The sequence below is a fragment of the Humulus lupulus genome, chromosome 7 (genome assembly GCF_963169125.1).
Source record: "Humulus lupulus chromosome 7, drHumLupu1.1, whole genome shotgun sequence".
NCBI lineage: Eukaryota > Viridiplantae > Streptophyta > Magnoliopsida > Rosales > Cannabaceae > Humulus > Humulus lupulus.
The window spans coordinates 25,578,301-25,594,698 of NC_084799.1; the positions used below are offsets into that span (position 1 = coordinate 25,578,301).

General features: G+C 37.5%; 2 protein-coding genes across 2 annotated transcripts; one reads left to right on the top strand and one right to left on the bottom strand.

Moving 5' to 3' along the window:
- The first annotated feature begins 539 nt into the window (after positions 1–539).
- On the top strand, positions 540–2,542 carry LOC133791513 (uncharacterized). The gene is made up of 3 exons (XM_062229436.1): positions 540–849; positions 1,390–1,795; positions 1,879–2,542. Exons 1-3 carry the CDS (start codon positions 540–542, stop codon positions 2,540–2,542), a joined length of 1,380 nt encoding a protein of 459 aa, XP_062085420.1.
- Positions 2,543–2,776: 234 nt separating this feature from the next.
- Positions 2,777–15,939, bottom strand: LOC133791515 (uncharacterized). The gene is made up of 9 exons (XM_062229437.1): positions 15,624–15,939; positions 15,268–15,491; positions 14,377–14,613; positions 6,170–6,235; positions 4,530–5,426; positions 3,895–4,435; positions 3,586–3,830; positions 3,000–3,505; positions 2,777–2,918 (listed from the first exon to the last, which is right to left on the bottom strand). The coding sequence occupies exons 1-9, from the start codon at positions 15,937–15,939 to the stop codon at positions 2,777–2,779; spliced, it is 3,174 nt and encodes a 1,057-aa protein (XP_062085421.1).
- Positions 15,940–16,398: the final 459 nt, after the last annotated feature.

The following is a 16,398-nucleotide window of genomic DNA, read 5'->3' on the forward strand; positions in this document are numbered from 1 at the left end:
GGAATTTCAAAGCTGGTTCGAACACTATAATACATGTACCAATTGATGTTGGTTACATAGAATTATTGGAGAAGTTGTATTCAAAGTTGAAAGTGGATAGGTCATTGTTTGACTTAAAGTTGGAAGTGTCGTTTACATGCAATGATTTTAGTGTAGATCCCATTGAAATCACAGATGATGAAGGAGTTAGTGCTCTTATTCTTGAAAATTCAAAGTCCTTAAAACATCGGGTTCCTTTATGCGTTAGTTCGATTGCAAAGAACATTGCTCTTATTGATCCATCTCCTAGAGCGAGTGTTAATATGGAAAATCATAATCAATCATGCACGGCTATTCCACAAACAGCTACTGGGCCAAGTGTATGCATGGGAGGTCCTAGTCATAATGAAACTATTTTTCCCCCAACAAATCTCCCGCATGATGATGGGTATGAGTATGAGCCTTATGTCAATGACGATCCAGTTGCCCTTTTTGGTGATGATGATGAAAGAGTTGAGGGGTGCAGTAGTTCTGATGATAACTCAGAGGATCAGTTGTCGATGCTACATGTGGTTCAAGTAGATAATTTAAATGTACGACCATTGCCAAGTCGTCAAGAAAGCCAAGGACGGAGGACTACTGGATCAGAGAGCAGTCGTCCAACTACACAAGATGATGGAAATAGATGGAGTTCTCCAGCGTATACTGCTAAAGATATCCCATGCCCCTCTTATGTTATCCCCACGTTATCTGGGGTGAGTTGTGGAGTAATAGAAGTTGGGAAAGTTTTTGAGAACAACTTAGAGTTGAAGACAAAGGCACACTTGTATGCAATGAAGCAGAACTTCGAGTTTGTGGTGAAGAAGTCAGGTACTGAAGTTTGGTATATCACTTGCAAGGATCCTGATTGTGGGTGGAGATTGAGGGGGAAGAGAATTCCTAAATCTGATATGTTCGAGATAACTCGTTTCACCAACAAACACACTTGCTCACTTGACCTCCGACATAAAGGCCATCGCCAAGCTGCACCTTGGGTTATTGGTCATTGCATAAAGAAAAAATATCAGACTGGATCGAATGCGTACATGGCAAACAACATAAGAGAGGACATTAAGAATGATTATGGCATTGAGTTATCATATGGAAAAGCTTGGAGATGCCGAGAGAAGGCTCTTTCTTATGTCAGAGGGACACTGGAAGCATCCTACCAGAAGTTACCATCGTACCTGTTCATGCTTCAACAGAAAAATCCCGGGACGTTGACAGATTTTGTCACTGAGGAAGATCGATTCAAATATTGCTTTTTCTCACTCGGAGTTAGTAGAAGAGGGTTTCGTACATGTCGTCCTGTGTTATGTGTGGACGATACCTTTTTAAAGACAAAATACGGTGGGCAGATGTTATGTGCAGTCGCACTGGATGCAAATAACCATCTATATCCAGTTGCATTTGGTATTGTGGATAGTGAGAATCATGATTCTTGGAAGTATTTCATGTCAAAGCTAAAAGAAGCGATTGGGGAAGTCGAGGACCTGGCGTTTGTATCTGACAGGCATGCAAGTATTACACATGCCTTGGAAACTATTTTCCCCGATGCCTATCATGGTGCTTGCTACCACCACATTAGTATGAATGTGGTTGCTAAATTCAAGACTGATCATTGTCATGTGTTGATGTATAATGCGGCATATGCTTTTAGGAAATTCGAGTTCCACGCTAACTTCGAAAAAATCAAATCAAAAGACCCAGCCATTGCTCAATACCTAGAAGGAATGGGTTTTGATAAGTGGTCCCGTGCTTACTTTCCTAGAAATGGGTATGTCATTGTCAATTGTATTTTAATTTTTGAAATCTTCTAAATGTATGTTACTATTAAATTTTAGTTTTCCTGGATACTAGGTATAATATAATGACAAGCAATTACGCTGAAAGTTTCAACAATAAGACCCGGGACGCTAGGAGCTTTCCGATAACTACATTCGTCGAATTTATTCGCTTCACACTACAGTCCTGGTTCTGTAATAGGAGAGAAACTAGCGAGAAGACAACTACCACTCTTGCACCGACCTATGAGAAAAATTTGGTGGATATGGCTGAGAAAGCTCGATTCTTGATTCCTTATGCAATAGGGAGGCATGAGTTCCATGTGTTAGATGGTGAGCTGAATGGTGAAGTCGACCTCCTGAATAAGACATGCACATGCGGCGTGTTTCAGATTATTGGTATCCCATGTGCTCATGCACTATCTGGATCCCTTAAGCGAGGGGTGAACTTTTATTCGTTGTGTTCAGATTACTATAAAATTGAGAAATGGAGGTCCTCTTACATAGAATCTATATATCCTACTAGTAACGAGGAAGAGTGGATTGTTCCACATGACATTATGACAATAACAGTGAGAACACCTGCGCAGAAAAACCCGGTTGGTCGTCCAAAGAAGAAACAAGGTAGGCCTAAGACGAAACGTCATCCTTCCAATGGAGATAAATTGGTTGTTCCACGCAAGTGCAGCACTTGTGGAGGTCTAGGCCATAATAGGGCAACTTGTAAAGTTCGTGTTTGAAATTTATGGCATCAATGTTAAACTTTTTATTTGGGTACTAATGGTCTTTGTTACTCTTTTTATTTGTGTATTGATGGACTTTGTTACTCTTTCTATTTGTGTATTAATGGACTTTGTTACTCTTTATATTTGTGTATTAATGGACTTTGTTAATCGAAACGACATTTTTTATATACAATACTAAGGAGAAATATACTATTGTGTGTCATCGAAATCAAAATAAATGTTCTAACATTAAGGGTACACATTCTCATAAAAAATGTCGATGCATAATTTATCCCTGAAGTACTGAATGTTGTCCTCGATGGCATATGATAAGGGAATGTCTCCAAGAATGAACTCCAAGTGTTTGATGGCGAATACACCGCAATCTCCGCTGAAACCAAGAAATCTTTATTGTGAGTGTATTGAAAATTAAAGGAGAACATTATTGAAAATATGAATTTAGTACGTCTACCTGGTTCTAGACTGTGGGACAATATCAGTGGACATGCGCCGCCAATCAAAGTTTGGAACGGTGATCTTCGGTCTAGCTATTTTTAACTTGGGGTGTCCTTTAAACATACCAGAAGCGTTGAGTAAAGATGGAAGCATCCTAGTCCAAGGCTCCATCAACTCAGACAACTTATTATGGCTAAAGTTAGAATGATCTGAGTCAAATACAGTGATCATCCAATCAGCGAAATTTATTTCGCAAAGGACCCAGTGCCGATTTTCCATGCACCAGTGGAAGTAGACCTCGTTGCAATCACCCCAAGGCTTCTTGTACTTTTTGGCATCTCCTTTCAGGAAATCAAGAATGTCCGAGTCCCATTGGTAAGTCCTGCCATTTTTCTTGAATTCCTCGTATCTGGCAGGAATATATTGTGCAAATGATAAATCAAGTACGGTGGCTTTCACGGGGTACGTCTTCGGCAACTCAAAAAGACGTCTCCGTATAAGATAATTCGCAGCGTCGAGATGCTGCAAATAAATAGAGTAACGTTAAGGAAGAGTGGATTGTTAAAATGAGATAAATGTTCTAACAAACATAAGAGACTTACAGTTTCTGCCAACCATTCTTTTGCCACCTTCAACTTCAAGAACCAAACAGGGGTCCCATCACAACATTCCAACTTCCTCGGTCTGCTGTTATCAATCTCACCGAGTACCCATCGGTTAAAAGTTGTCAACATTTCTTGATCCAACACCTTTAAAGGAAGGATCGTAACTGGGTCCTTGAACTTTGGTTTCTTGGCTGTTGGAGTATAGTCCTCGTACCTTACTGGTCTCTGTCTAGTACGCTTACCTGTAAAGGAGCAATTAGTATCTAATCTTTTTAAAACAAAAAAAAACTCATGGATTAGTCGTACCTAAGACCGTCTGCACTGGCTGAGAAGGTGTGGCTTCTCCAACAGAAGGCTCGTAACATGAGGGGAGAATGTCGTACTCTACATCATCTGTTGGAGTGGGTGCATGAGTATGTGCAGGAGTAGGTGCAGGAGTAGGTATACTACCTAGTGTTGCCAGCTTCTCTAATATGACTTCTTGATTTTTAAGGACGATACCTAGAGTGGCCTTAACATCGTCCACTTCACCTGATAGTCTGGCTATCTCACCCAACACCTCCTCATAAGCCCCAGGAGCAGGAGCAGGAGCAGAAGTAGGTTCTGTACTAGTATCTGGAGCAGACTCTGTCGGGGCATCCTCCACAAATATGCCAGCCTCAACGGCTATCTCAGCCACCGCAACAGCCTCTGCCTCAGGATCGTAAGGTCTTCCATCCTCTGGTGCAAGCTGGATCATATTCTGCAGCATCGCATACCTAGGAGCATCCCCCTCTGTCCTCTGATATACGGCATCAAAGAAGTCTCGCTCATTTGGTCGAGGCCTTAGGATAGAAATGCATGACAACTGTAATGGAAACACAACAATCAAATTAGAAATGACATAAGTTGATTAGTATAATTCAAAATTTCTTGAATTATTTAAATGTTTTATAACTTACATGTCTCCTCGCAAGTACATCCTTCAAATGCAAATGCTTCGGCTGGCCTATGCTCTCCCACTGTAGCATCCTAGGGAACTTGAATCCACAGGGCTTGGCGTGTTCCTTCTGTAAATCAAGAATCGTCTCGTACGCCCAATATTGCAAGGCTGGTGGATACCCCTTGCAAGTGTACTTTGCCTCCACCTTAAAACCCTTAGAAGACTCCGCCTCAATGATCTTCTTCGCCTTCTTACCTGGTATTGTACCACCAATCTCTTTCATATCTCTATTGAATTGTTTCACAGTTGTATCGAATGAAAGGGATCCCCATGGATACTTCTCAAAATAATCTAAATCCTCGACCATCGACAATGAATCTCGCCAAATAGCATTGTCGTTCTCAGCGCCCAATAGTATCCCCTCCACAAAGTAAACCAAACCGAGCTTGTACAAATCATCAGGTACATCGCACATACTAAAAGCTCGTTCCAAGATACTGAACCGAATGTCTTTTTCGGGTTCCACACTGAAATATGTATCAACTAGGCGGGAGGAAGTAATGTGAGGTTCAATGTCAACGGCAAGTGGTGGACAGGAGCAGCTCAGGCCGGTGATAATGGTGAACTCGTGCACCCCAAACTTACATAAGTTTGGGCCCATCAAGAAGTGCACCTCATCGCCACGCGGAGACTTGACCTTTCGCAAAAGTAGTGTGTGAACCAATGCCCCAGAGAACGAAAAGGGAGGGGCTGTGAAGAATGGTCCAAAAACAGACTCATTCACCCTCCCCAACAATCCATGCTCCTCAAATCTTTTCTTCAATTTTGTTAACCTCCCGGAACCCCTATAGGTCATACGACCGACATAATGATCCTCCATAGGGATCTCAAGTGGTGGGATACGTTTGGGTGGCATCTGCAAAATATCAAAAAAAAAAAAAGAATTAGTTGAATTTATAAAAAATACTCAATCTTTTGTTCAGCATCGAAATGGGCTCGATGTACCATCGAAATAGCATCGATGGAGCATGGAATCAATGCCATATATGTTCAGCATCAATATGGCATCGATGTGGCATCGATAAACCATCGTTTGCCATCGATTATGCATCGGTATCGACATGGCATCGATGTAGCATCGATGCACCATCGATGGCCTTTCGATGGTACATCGATGCAGCCTTTCGAGTCCACATCGATGCTCCATCGATGCCATGTCGATGCTGATGCGAACATCCAATTGAGATGTTATTTTCGATGGTGTATCGATGGTGTATCGATGTCGAATCGATGCCATATATGTTCAGCATCGATATGGACTCGATGTGGCATCGATGTGGCATCGATTATACTTCAGTATCGATTATGCATCGATTATGAAAGAATCGACATGGCATCGATACCATTGATGGAGAATCGATGGAGCATCGATTACTCACTGTATGTCATCGATGGAGCATCGATGGAGAATCGATGTGGAATCGAAAGAACATCGACCCACAAAATTTTTGCAGAATTTGCAGAATGCACATAGAATCAAACCCATTTTAAGCTACATTTTTTGCAAAATAAAGATTAACAATCAAACCCATTTCATCGATTTATACATTACGATTCAATTTTTTTTTAAAAAAAACACATGAAAACCGAATGTCTTACCTTACCGTGGCCGGAGATGGAGAAGACGGTGGCGACGGCGACTGTGGGGGAGAGAGAGAGCTTCGCCTGTGATGGTGAGAATGTGACCCGAGAGAAAATAATGAGATAGAAATGAGAGAGTTTGGCTGGGAAGAGGGAAGAATTTGGTTTGGCTGGGAAGAGGAAAGAGTTCGGTTTGGCTGGGAAGAGAGAAGGTGAGGGGTCCTGATGGGTATTTTTGTCCACAATTTTAAAATGGCATATATATGAGAGATTATTTTATGGTGGCATTTAAAAAAAATTAAGTATGTTATTACACATACTGTCTAAAATTTCCCTATATAAATTACAATAATATTTAAAAATAAATTAATAATAGAATAAAATAAAAATAGAAAAAGTTATAGTGTAGAGTGGTATATACATGCATCAACTATTTTTAGTTTATATTGTAACTCGCAATGTCCTTTGATGAATTTGATGAAGAAAAAAAGATTCAATCATATTAATATTATACATGGATTTTAAATTTAAGTTTGCTGCTAGTTTTTTTTTTTTTTTAAAAAGTTTGTTTCTAGTTGATAGTAGATTATATTATGTTATGTGTTTAATATGATATTATTCTAATATGTGAAGTTTAAGTTTAAATTTTATTTAAATTATAGAACGTATGATTTTATTATTTTTAAATAATTGTCATTGTAAAATATCTCAAAAATATCATATTTTAATTTGTTTAATTATTTATTTATTTTGATTTAAGTTTAAATCATGTTTACAATCTATCGTTAAAAATAAGAATATTCTGTTATATATAAAAAGATTCTGTTAAAGTTAACGAAAAAAAATAATTAAAAGTAAGAATTTATATTATCTACACACTTATTATATACAAGAGATATATATAATTAAATAAAATATCTTTTTTTAATAAAAATTTTATTCTAAAATCTTTTAAATAGTTTTTTTTAACAAATAATTTATTAAAATAATTAAAATTTTATGAGTATAAGTGTGCATTTAAGTAAACTAAAACTAGAAATAAAATGGTATATATTATTAATACTCTCACTAAAAAATAAAATATGATGACTTTAACACATTTAATAATATTTTGGGTCATTTGTCTCATTATTAATTGATTTTGAAATAAAATTCAATAAATATTAATAGGTGGTATTTGAATTACAATGTGTGAAATAACTTACATATGTGAGTGAGAGTCACAGTCATTGAGCTAGATTTTTTTTAAAAAAATAGTATTTTAACTTGTGGATTTTAATTTATTTTTGGTAACTATAAATTTTTAAATAATAGAAAGTAGTTACTACTTATTCATTCTGCTATTTGTTTAAATTTACAGTTTAATAATTAAATCTTTTTTTAGGGTATAAATACATTCCATTACTATTTCTTGACAACTATAAGTATCTCATCGTTATATGACGCTTAGACTACTACATGTCGATATTTGATGGGGCCACATCATTTAAAATTTATACAGTCATTTTCTGGTCTTCCACGTCACCTAAAATATGTCAAGTCACCTTTATTTTATGCCATGTCACCATTTTTAAAAAATTATTTTAATATTTTTTTTAAAATAAAATATTATTTAACTAATACAAATATAAATAATTAAACTTTTTAGTTATTAATAACACATAAATATAAAAAATAATTAAAAAATCAAATATCTTCATCAACCATGACTTCTCCTCATCTTCTTCTACGTGACTTTGATGCTTCTTCTTCTTCTTTTCTTGTAGGCTTGGGATATCGGTCAGGCCTCTAACATCTCGCAACTGGGACATTTGTGGCATCAAATGGAATCTCATATCTGAGAAGAAGTCCACATCTCAAATTGATGAATCTCAAATCTAAGGACAAACCCACATCTCAAAGAAATGAATCAAATAGAAGCTTACGACGGGTCTACGGCGGTGGCAAGGCTGAAGTTTTCAGATTTGGCTTGTTGGGTTTCACGCGACAGAGCTTTGATAGGGTGGGTGACAGAGCTTCAACGGAGGTGGGCGACAAATCTGATGAAGGAATAGACCTGGTTGACAGGTTTATGTTGAAAATGAGTTTCAATAATTTTGGGTATGTGTTGAACATGGGTTTGAATGGAAGGCCAATGAGTTTTTGAGCGAGTATGAGTTGGGAATAATAAGATTTTACTGTAACTTTGTTGTTATTAAAATTATAATATATACATATATTTATTTTATTCGATCTGTTGTTGGATATAATGTTGAATTGAAGAACATCAATCTCCAGTCATTTGTGGAATTGGTAGAAAAGCTTGTAAATAGCTTCCGATCAGATTTGGGTTTGATCGGGGTATTGAGTTCAAAGTTTGCACCTGTTTTTTATTTGTATATTTTGGAATATAGTGTTTTTTTTATGGAAGAACATCAATATGAGTTTGATATTATGGACCACAAGTTTCATAAAGAGAAGAATTAGAAATCCATATGAGTTGGTTGCAGGTTTCCAATTAAATAACTCCATTTGTTGGGCATGCAATCTCTACCAACCAAGGAGAAATCTAATTTGGATAAATGCTGAACTTATTGACTGAGTATTCTTTAGTTTTATAACAGTATATTTCATTCAATTTTTTCAAATCAACCCAGTAATACTCTGTGATGTGAAAAAAGAAATGAAGTACATGAAGATGCTCAGGTATCACCCATCGGAAAAAAGAAGAAAATGAAATAAAAAAAAATTATACATTTAAATTTTAGTGAAGATGAAAATGCTTATTTAAATTTTAAAAAGTTTAAGTTCAAGTGAACGACAATCTGAAAAAGTTTAGTCTAAATGAAGTTTGAATTTTTTTTTTTAGTTTAATTTTTGAATAAAGTGAATTTAAAAATGAATTTCAAATAATTTTTATTTAATTTTATAATTGTTAAATGATTTTCTTTTAATTTTAAATTAAGTGACATGGCAAATGATTTGGCAAAGTTTTGATGACATGTAAGATAGTTTGATGATTGGGCAAATTTTAATTGACGCGGCCCAATCAAATCTCGGCATTTGGTAGTCTAAGTGACATATAACGGTGAGGTACCTATAGTTGTACATAAGGTATTTACGCCATAAAAAAAGACTTAGGTATTAAACTACTAATTTTGAAGAACTTATGTATTTTCGTCACCAATTACTCGAGAATAAGCCGACAACGTAAAAAAGTGTAAATGTGGTTTTTTCAACCTTTCATTTTTTTTTAAATAATCATTTTCATAATTAAGCACCACCTCACCAAGACGAGATTGTGGACCAAATTACAGCCCCAACAAGTGAAAAAATTATATTAAAATTATTAGAATCTTTTAATTATGATGTGAATATTACAAAGAGCATGTTTGATTTGATGGAATACAAATTCTAATTCCTTTGTTTGCCCATGGAAAGTCTTTCCCTAGTAATCTTAATTCTATTATATGTGAGTTTTGTTTTTCTTACGGTGAACCTATACATAGAAGATTTCCGTTACCAAGACACAATAAATGGTAAGAGAAATGCTTGTTCTACCCTTTCTTTTTTAAGTTTTTGATATTTTAAAATATATAAATAAAAAATTAAAGTAGAGACTTTTTTGGCAATACACTGTTTATTTCATTTTAATACCAAATCAAACAAAAGAAGTGATTATTATTCCAATATTCATTCCATAAATAAACCAAATATCATGATCAATTTCTATTACTATTCTTATTCATTCCATTACCATTTGGGAAATTTGACTTTTTATATTTAATAGAGGGTTGTAATTCAAAAAAATACTAGGAATTTTTATCATTACAAAATAATGCCAATTCATTTTAGCATACCCAAAATACCCCTATCACAACTATCTCCTTTCTTCCCTCCTCTCTTCCCTCTTCTCTTCCTTCTTCTTGTTTCTTCCTCGCTCTCTTTCACTCACCTCACCTCACACCGCCACTAAGAGCACCACGGTAGAAGGAAGTCGAGCAACCCCTACGAAGGAACCCCTACGAAAGCCATTTGTAGAGATCAAGACCAAAGTAAGGGTTGAGAAATCTTGGAGAAAAATCTTATGGGCAAGCAATTTTTTCTTAAATACTTGGATTAGTGATGTTTCCTTTAAACTTTTTGGGCATTTCAAATAGATCTGAGCAATATTTGCACATATTTTTTGTTTTTTTCTGGTTTTTTGTCAATCTGCGTTTTCTAGAAATTTTCTGGATTTGAGTTGTGCTCGATGGCACATCAATTTTACGGTTGCATGTTGTGCTCGATAATTACTCGATAGCTACTTGATGGGTGCTCGATGGTAATGTGCATGATCTATATTTCATGCATGCTCAATGGTTGCTCGATGCCTACTCGATGCAGGCTCGATGGCACATCAATTTTTACGGTTGAATGTTGTGCTCGATGGTTACTCGATACCTACTCAATGGGTGGTCGATGATAATGTGCATTCTCACTATTTCATACATGCTCGATGGATGCTCAATGCCTGCTCGATGCAGGCTTGATGGCACATCATTTTTACGTTGCATGTTGTGCTCGATGATTACTCGATACCTACTCGATGCAAGCTCGATGGTAATGTGCATTATCACTATTTCGTGCATGCTCGATGGAGGCTCGATGGTCATGTTTTTCAGCATCCTTAAAATACCATTTCCTACCATCTGGTTTTCAACTAATTATATTTGTGTTTTTTTATTTCAGGTTCTACTGTTTACGTATTTGTTTCTTACAACGGTGTTTGGCAAACAGATGGTAGGAAATGGTATTTTAAGGATGCTGAAGGTGAAGTGATACCAGTAGAGAATGATGTCACTTACTTGCAACTACTTGACATATTGCACGAGACATTTCAGGTGGATAGAGAGGTGTATGAATTGAAACTCGAGGTGCCATACGTATGCGGCGACCAACCATTTGCACCGATTCTATTGAGGAATGATCGTCAAGTTTGTGTATTCTTAGGAATAAGCTTGAAAGAATGGATAGTCTTGTGTATGACTCAAGTTAAGAAGAATGTCATATCAGATCATTCTCCTAGTGTGAACAAAAAAGACACGACCAGTGTCGATCCATCTCCTGCAGGTAGCAGTTACAAGCATCTTAGCGAGGTGGGCACTTTTGTTCCAGTTACTGATCCGATGGCTACTATTCAGCTTGTTATACCACAAGGAGATCCCACAGGTGTGCTTGAGGCATACGAGTACGATCCCTATGTGAATGATGATCCATTTGGTAATTTCTTTGAAGATAATGATGATGGTTTTGAGGATGACTCGTATTATAGTGAAAATGTTTCAAATGAGGAGTTAGACATTTCCCAAGCCCAACAAGTAGAAGAAGAGTCAGGACTGCCTCTTGCACAGGTACACCTCCCAACTCAAGGATGTCGAGCACTTGCTAGAAGCAGTAATCAACCTGCTAGGACAGAAGATAACACTTGGTGGAGGGAGACAATTGTATCAAGAGAAGATCACACCAGATGGAGTGCCCCAATGTTTACAAAAGAAGATATTGAGGCATCTGCTAAAACCCATTCCTCATTATCTGGTGCACCAATGGGAGAAAATATTAAGTGAATGGATCCGCCCATAGCTGCCTATTTGGAGGGAATTGGTTTCGATAAGTGGTCTCGTCCTTTCTTTCCTAGAAAACGATACAATATAATGACAAGCAACTACGCTGAAAACTTCAACAACAAGACCAAGGACGCAAGAACCTTTCCAGTTACAATTGTTTTGGAATTCATTCAGTTCACACTACAGTCTTGGCTTTCTGAACGACGTAGTGTGACAGAGAAGACTACCACCAAATTATCCACCCTGATGGAGGCAGATGTATCGAACAATGCTGACAAAGGAAGGTTCATGAATATCTATGCCCTTGGCCAATTCGAGTTTCATGTAACTGGTGCAGACAGCGATGCTGAGGTGAATTTGATAACGAAATCGTGCTCATGTGGGGTATTCCAGCTCATAGGCACACCTTGTCCCTATGCAGCTGCAACAGCTATAGAGCATGGGTGAACCTTTACTCTTTGTGTTCACCGTTTTACACCATTGAGTCATGGAGGAATTCATACAAAGAAACCATTTACCCAACTAGGAACGAGGATTACTAGATACTTCCAGATGACATTAAGAATATGGTAGTTGGTGTACCCATAGAGAAACAACAAGTTGGTAGTCCAAAAAAGTCAAAGCTAGGAAGACCAAGGATAAATTGTTGGCCATCCGGCGGGGAAAAACCAGTTACAATGCGTAAGTGCAGTAGATGTGGTGGTCGTGGCCACAACAAGTCCTCATGCAAAGCTCAACTTTGAGTTTATTTTTTGTTGTATTTTATTTAAACTTGAAGTTGAAGGTTATTTTTTGTTTTGTTTTTTTATTGTCTTTAATAAATTTTGGTCGCTTGGATTTTTACTGCTAATTGTCGTTAATGATTTACATGCTCGATACAAAATTTTTTCTTAATAACTTAAATTTTAAGCAAAGAAATATAACAAAAAGAGAATGTTCAATGTCTAACATTCTGATACCATAAGTCGACTGTCCATTTGTTTCTGAACAACTCCATGTTGTCATCACAGATCGTGTGAAGTGGTAGCCTACCCAATAAGTGCTCGATGTGCTTGATGGCGTACACACCACAATCTCCACTGTGAAAGAAACATAAACTGCAGTAGTAACAACATCAACGTAGAATTTAATTTAAAAAACTTGAATAAAAACTAGAATTTTGATTACCTAACTTTGGTTTGGGGTACTGAATCAACTGGCATGCGGTGCACGTTGAACTCTTTGCATCTTTTAGCTTCAGGTGGAATCGTCAACCAAGGGTCGTCCTTGAAAAGTTGTGATGCAATAACAACGATGGGAACAAAGTAGACCATGACTTCATAAAGGATTGCAGTTGTTTATCACTTATCACTGTCACGTCTGAATCATAAACATTCAGAGTCCAAGTAGAAATGGAGGCTTCAACTGCAAACCAATGCGCTTGAAGGTAGTTCTTGTTAGGAAAAAATAGATTACCCCAATGGAAATGGGTAAGAATATTACAACTCTATGCAATAATATTACAGATAAATATAGATTGATTAAATAAGGTTACAACTCTATAACTGAAAATACAAATAAACTAAAGAACAAGAAGAAGAGAAGAAGAATAGAATAGTGAAAAATACAACTCAAAGTAAAATATTACAAGTAAAGTAAAAGTGTTTTGAAATAAAGAAAAGAAGATTACAACTCAAAACAAGAAATACAAATAAACAAAAGAGAAGAATATGAAGATGAAGAAAAATAGAACAGAAAGAAAGAACAAACAAACTAAATAGAAACAACTCTCACTCACACTACCAAAGTGAAGAGTGTTGGGGACACCAACTTGAACAAGGTTTGAAACCTTTGTCCAAAAGCTTATTTCCCCCTAACTCAAGCACTAAGGGATCTCTCATAGATTTTGGAAATGCTTTATGGAATTATCAAGCCTCAAGGTGTTTCTAGCCAAGTGCTCTAATGGATAGAAATGTTGTGTCTTTCAAGTGAGCTATAGACTCATATTTATAGAGTTTAGAGACACTCTTTGAATTTCAAATTCCACCAACCACCATGGTTGTTACCAATGTTTAATTGGATTAATATGGAATTAAAAATGAGATTTGGGAGTTATTTGGGTTTTTTGAGCCGTTCAACAAAGATTGAAAAAACTGAAGAAAAAAAAAATGGCCAGTTTTGGCCTGTGGCCGCGGGCAGAGACATTAGTGGCCGCAGCCACTACTCTCTGTCCCACTGGCTGCGGCCACCAACATTCAGTGGCCATGGCCACTGACCATTTTCAGCACAAAATTTTGTGCTGTTTTTCTAAACGGTTCCAAACCCTCCCAAATAATTTTGTAACCCCCAAAATACATTATTGGGGTTAAAATCATATCTCTAACAGCCATTTCACATATGGATTTATGAAATTCATCTCAATATTGTGTAACACCAAATTTACACAATAAATGGTAATATTTGGAAGTTACAAATATGTAACACCAAATATATTGCATTATTTGGATATATCTCATATATCTAAATATTGTAACTCTCTATTATATGTTACAATATGTGACACTCTTTGTCACATTTATTTAATCTAAAACATTATATTATAATATAATATAATATTACATTATATTATAAAATAATATAACAGTTCTGGCACCAATATACAGTGTCTACTCCCTTCCACGACACAAGAAATTGATTGTCAATTCCCGTAATCATTGATATCACATCTGAATCCCACAAAAACCTTCTCTTATCCGCTTCCTTGGCATTCTGATATGCATCATAACGGGCCGGTACCACTTGTGAGAACATAATATTCACCACAATAGCATCTTGCCGATATGCCCCGGGATAGAATTGTTGACGCCTACGTAGCATATGCTTGGCCGCATCAATATGCTGCAAAAATGATAGGAAAGCAATTTTTAAACCATCAGCCTCTATCCATCGAACCAATATCGAACCCCTATTGAAACCCTATCGAACCAAATTTAATGCTACTACAACCAAACCATCTGCCTCTATCCATCGAACCCCATTTAAAGGTACTAGAACCCAAACCATCTGCCTCTACCCATCGAAACCCCATCGAATCCAACTTAAAGCTATTAGAACCAAACCATCTCCCTCTATCTATCGAACCAACACTGAACCCCTATCAAACCCCATTTTAAGGTACTAGAACCCAAACCATCTGCCTATCGAAACCCCCATCGAACCCCTATCGAACCCCATTTAAAGCTACTAGAACCAAACTATCTCCCTCTATCCATTGAGCTAACATTGAACCCCATTTAAAGGTACTAGAACCCAAACCATCTGACTATTGAACCCCTATCAAAACCCATTTAAAGGTACTAGAACCCAAACCATCTTCCTATCGAACCCCTATCGAAACCCCATCGAACCCCTATCGAACCCCATCGAACCCAATTTAAAGGTACTAGAACCCAAACCATCTGCCTCTACCCATCGAATCCACATCGAACCCCTATCGAACCCTATCAAACCCACTGTTTATACCAGATAACAGATATTGATAAAATTACTTACCCCATCATCGATCCAAAACTGTGGTGTCTTCATCGTCAAAAACCAACTCGGACCATACACACCAGTTTGGACATCTCTCTTCGTCTTGTTCGGAATATCTCCAAGAAACCACTTGCCGACCGTCCTGTACTGTGTAGCAAGTGGCTTCTTCAGAGGGTCAAGGACTAATGGCACGTCATCAATCGCATCCAGACGAGCTTTCCTCCTGGTTGGGTCGGTGTAGTCTTCAAATTTCTTAGGTTTGCGTCTTTTCCTCTTGGCCAATTCAAACTCTACACCAGCAACATCCCCAGGTTCTATAATAGCAACACCTGGGGTCTCAAGATTTTTTGTGAGTACTATCGGGGGAGGAATACCTATGTCATGTACGACAAAATCATCTGGGAGGTCAAGTGAGTCGGAATCAGAATCATTTAGAACTTGTAGATCTTGTATGAATGTCAAGATCTTATTGATGGCATCCATGATGACCACCTGGTTCTTTAGGATGGTATCCTGACGACTCTCGACTCGCTCCAACCTCTCCAACACCTCCCGTAAATTAGGTTGATCAGGATTGGGGTGTACCGATGGGGCCGGGGCCGAGGGTGTGGGGGCGATGGGGACTGAGGTATCCTCATCATCAGGGCCATCAACAAAAATATTGGCTGCCCTCGCAACCTTAGCAGCCATCTCCGTCACCTTCTCAAAATCAGTGGGAGTTTCTACCTCTTCTTCTTGGCCCAACCCGGGATACAAGGGAGCATCACCCTTAGTCAGAGCGCTATAATAATCTATCTCCGAAGGTCAGGGCTTCAACATGGACAGCACAATCAACTGCATCAAATACAAAGCATTAAGTTAGTTTGAAACCACCAAAGAATATTGTATTTTGACATAATATAGCAGAACTTACACTCGTCTTCTTGAACATCGGTGCAAGGTCGGCCTTCGAAATAGGACGCTCCTTATTGCTCGACCAACTGAGCATCCTCGGAAACTGGTTTCCATGGTTAATACCATACTCACGTGCAAACTGTTGGATGGCTTCGTATGCCCAATACTGCAATGCAGGAACATAACCATACAAACTTTATTTTTCTTCTTTCTGTTTCCCCTTAACTTCATTCTTCTTCTCATAGTTCCTCTTCT